The 4,153-nt window shown below is 41.2% G+C and overlaps 1 protein-coding gene across 1 annotated transcript; it reads right to left on the bottom strand.

The window, feature by feature from the left end:
* Window positions 1-2,615: 2,615 nt before the first annotated feature.
* LOC103110046 (short coiled-coil protein) lies at window positions 2,616-3,206 on the bottom strand. The gene has a single exon (XM_016186465.2). The coding sequence runs from the start codon at window positions 3,110-3,112 to the stop codon at window positions 2,864-2,866; it is 249 nt and encodes an 82-aa protein (XP_016041951.1). The 5' UTR covers window positions 3,113-3,206; the 3' UTR covers window positions 2,616-2,863.
* Between the last annotated feature and the right edge of the window lie 947 nt (window positions 3,207-4,153).

Consider the following 4,153-nt stretch of genomic DNA (forward strand, 5'->3'; position numbering starts at 1 on the left):
ACCCACCCACCCCAGAGTCTTTTACTTTGGTGTAATACTCCAATTTCATTTCAGGTTCGACTTGTGTTTTTTTTTTTACAAGACTTATTTTACTTAGGGTGGGGCAGAGAACTCAGGACCTCATAGCTGAGAGTCCGTCATAATTTATCCATTGTGTCACATCCCAGGCTACTAGTTTCTACTAGTTTTATCAATTTTATCAGTAACTTTATCCTTTTTTTCTCTCTTATTTCAAGCCTTCTTTAATTTAAATGCATTTTGCCACTCTTGCATTTTGTATGTTCACCTCTGCTTTATTTTCTCTCACTGTCAGTCTCATTACATAGAAGGCATCTCCTTTTGTTTCTCTTTTGAGTTGGGAAGGTGAATGGCAGCAGAGAGAGCAATCTTCTTCCTATCTCACTAACACATTTTTTTTTCCGGGGAATACACAACTATTGAGCTTCACAACCTGCCTTTGTACCATTTCCAAGGTCCTGATGAAGGCTCTAGAAGAGTGTTGACTGTCTCACGCACACGCAAAATTTACCTGAGTAAGATATTTTAAGGATAGTTGTTTTAAGTATCTCTTTCCACTCACATATGTCGTTCATTGTACATATTTCACTTCAAGTTGGGTAGCAATGGTATGGCATAGAGATTTGGAGATTTACTTAGGGGGAACTCATTCAGTTTAAATTTATTTTTTTACTGCTATTAATCATTTTTATTCCTTTCCTAGTGCTAGCTAATATGTTCATATTGCACCATCCATCTAAAACTGTCAAAATGAAAATTAACATTAGAGAATAACAGGCTCATATGCACTGTTTTAACCAGTTTTTAAAAGCAAACAAGTCCCCAAAATAGGTTCTTAAATGTAGTGGTGTACCTTTCTATGTTTTGCAGTCCTTTCTATGAGTTAAGTCACTACAAGTTGCTCTGGTATAGAAGTGACTTCTAGGGAAGTTGTCTGGTCCACAGTGCCAAGTGCCACTTCACTGAGCAGGACAGGGGGTCAAGGTCAGAGGCCGGGGCGCCCCCTATTATGACATGAGTGTGTCAATTAGACCCTGAAAATGCAAATGTATGGAACTCAAACTAATCAATGGAATATTAAATTTTAAAACATGCGAAAAAGACACCCCCCATGCAGATTTTCTCAAACTTGCACTAATGCTAATTAATGTTTAGTGTACCATCAGACTTCATGAGTGAGCAGAGAGGCAGAGCTTCAGGTCTCTTTGTATCTTCCTCTCTACTGCCTCTCAGTTTCTCTCTGTACTACCAAATGCAAATTTTAAAAGAGGAAAAACTGGCTACTAGGAACAATGGATTTGTCATGCTAGTGTCGAGCCCCAGTCTAACCCTTGTGGAAAAATCGAAAAGAAATGTAATGTAATGGGGGCTGGGCAGTAGCGCAGCGGGTTAAGCGCACCTGGCGCCAAGCACAAGGACCGGTGTGAGGATCCCGGTTCTAGCCCCCGGCTCCCCACCTGCGGGGAAGTCGCTTCACAGGTGGTGAAGCAGGTCTGCAGGTGTCTACCTTTCTCTCCTCCTCTCTGTCTTCCCCTCCTCTCTCCATTTCTCTCTGTCCTATCCAACAACAACGATGACAATAATAATAACAACCTTAAATAATAAGGACAACAAAAGTGTTGGGGGGGAGAGCCTCTAGGAGCAGAGGATTCATAATGCAGGCACTGAATCTGAACAATAACCATAGAGGAAAAAAAAAGAAAAAAGAAATGTAATTTAATTAAAGTTGTGTAGAATCACGTTAGGTAGTTAATTGTTAAACATACAACGCTACAGTTTGAATGTGTTATTTTTCTTGGTTTTTTAAATTTTAATTTGTTGATGAATTTTCTCAGTTTAAAAATATTATTGGCATTTTTTTTTCTTTTCCTAATTACATCACTATATAGTCCATTCTTGAAGCACTCTAGATGTGTTGTTCTACTGTTGGTATGCATGAGACCCCTTCTCTTTCATTTGGTTTAAATCCCCCCTGCTTAACACTATTCTATTTACATAACCACTTCATTCTATTTACATAACCACTGTTAACAAGCACTACCCTCCCTCCAGGGCATTGGTTCAATCCCCACTGTTTCTACTTTTCCTCAAAATTTTCTCTCTTCCTCTCACACACACAGCCAGTGCTCACTTTTTCAGATAATAAGTTGGTTATTCTATGAAAATGGAAGTTGTAACAAACTTTCCCAACTTAACAATTCATTTTCAGTGGAAAGTATTCATATTTATAGTCTCCGTGTTCAGTTGGTTAGAGAGAAAGTAGTGACATTGTCCTTCTTAGTAAGTGTAGCGCATAACAAGCCCTAATGAGAAAGTCTTATTTGACTACTTCTCAGCAATCAGAGTTCAGGTTACTCTCAGACATGATTGACTACTGAAGCCTTATAAATGGGAAGCTATTTCTCTTTCCTTAGGGGAGGGAGATGAGGGGAGGAGCAGACAGAGAAGAGGCACACGGCGGCAGGCAGGGATAAGAAGCTGTGTAGTCAGTACGTGATTTTGGTCACTTCTCACAACATGGTGGTTATTTTCTCATATCTCTTTTTATGCCTATAATAAAAGACAGTGCTAACCTATTAATCAAATTGGAGAAAACATTCAAGTTTCATAAATATATGCATTTCTAATTATAAAGTCTCTACAATACATTTGCACGTTTTCATAGACTAACATAATACACAAACTCATGGAAGTCTGGTTTGCTCTAGATTTGCCTAGAGCTGACATTATTTTCATAAATATTCAATGAAGCTTCAAACCTAAGTACCTTAACTTTTGGAATCTATCCAAGTTATAAAGAAAAAGACCAGCAGCAATTCCATTAAATCAGAGGGGCAGCCATGCCTTATTTTCTTTTGCTTTTTGTGTCAGTTGTTTGAAAAACACTAGAAGCTGACATGAGGCTTTCTATATATTGTCCAAGAACTTGATTTTCTGATTTTAGCTTCAGATTTTCTTCTTTGACTGCATCTACTCTTGCAGAGAGATCTTCCAGTGTGTGTTGGAGTTCCAGCACCTGATTAATCAGCCGTGTTTTCTCCTCCAGTTCCGCCTGGTTTTCAGCGTCAACTGCATCCATGTTGGCATTCATCATCTTGGGTAACAGACTTTGCGGCCTTGGAGAGAAAATCTTTGATGAATGATCTGCAGCTCCAAGCGTCAGGGAGGCGGATGGATGGAGATGGGGCCTGACTGGAGGCAGGGTTGCCCTGACTGGAGGCGGGGTCGCAGTCTATTTTCTGGACATTGGTTATGCCAATGCCCTTGGTGACCACACTGAAAGCAAGCCCCTTTTTGCTTATGTAAGGTAGCTGCATAGGCCTGTAACATAGGTCCTTAAAAAGAGCTTGATCTGAGATCCTGTGTAGCTATAATCCAAGTATCTGGGTGTTCGTTTTTAAGAGTGATACAGGCCTGTCGAAAATGCGGAAGCATTCCATCCCAGACTATGGATCGCAGGAGGAGAAAACGAGCGTCAGGATTATAAATCTTCCTTTCCAAACTCGACTGGACCCTGGCAATGAATTTAGCGAGGGATTCATCAGGTTCTTGTTGCAGGGAGAGAATGGGGGCTGAGGCCGCTCCCATAGGTGGTGTTAATCGCTCCCATGCTTTTAATGCACACAGGCGTACCTGATCAAAATTTCCCGGTGGAAACTTGGCTTCTGCCTGTTGAATCCCTGTTTCTAATTGGCCTGTTCCAAACAATGCATCAAAATTCCCCTCTGGCTGATTTTGAATATTTTTCTGCAATTGTTGTAAACATTTGTCGCGAAAGAACGCCTCCCATTGCAGGAAGAGGGGGCCTGGAAGCGTAGCGCGAGTTACATCCCTCCAATCTTGTGGGTTATTAAGGTTCTGAAGCAGGCCTTGTAAAATGGACCTGGTCCATGGGGTATGAACACCGTCATCCTTGATAGCCTGGCATAGTTCCTTCAGGTCTGTGGCGGAATATGGATACCAGGCCTGAGGTTTTTGTCTATTGGGGGCAACATTGACCGGAAATGTGTGGACTTGCTCTGATAAGTGTGTAGCGGTAGGAGGAGTCACTGAAGTGGAAGCTTCTGGACAAGCGGCCGAAGAAGTGGTTTTGGAGGCTACAGGAGAATTCAGACATGTGTCTGTCAAAACAGGG

The sequence above is a fragment of the Erinaceus europaeus genome, chromosome 12 (assembly GCF_950295315.1).
Source record: "Erinaceus europaeus chromosome 12, mEriEur2.1, whole genome shotgun sequence".
Taxonomy (NCBI): Eukaryota; Metazoa; Chordata; class Mammalia; order Eulipotyphla; family Erinaceidae; genus Erinaceus; species Erinaceus europaeus.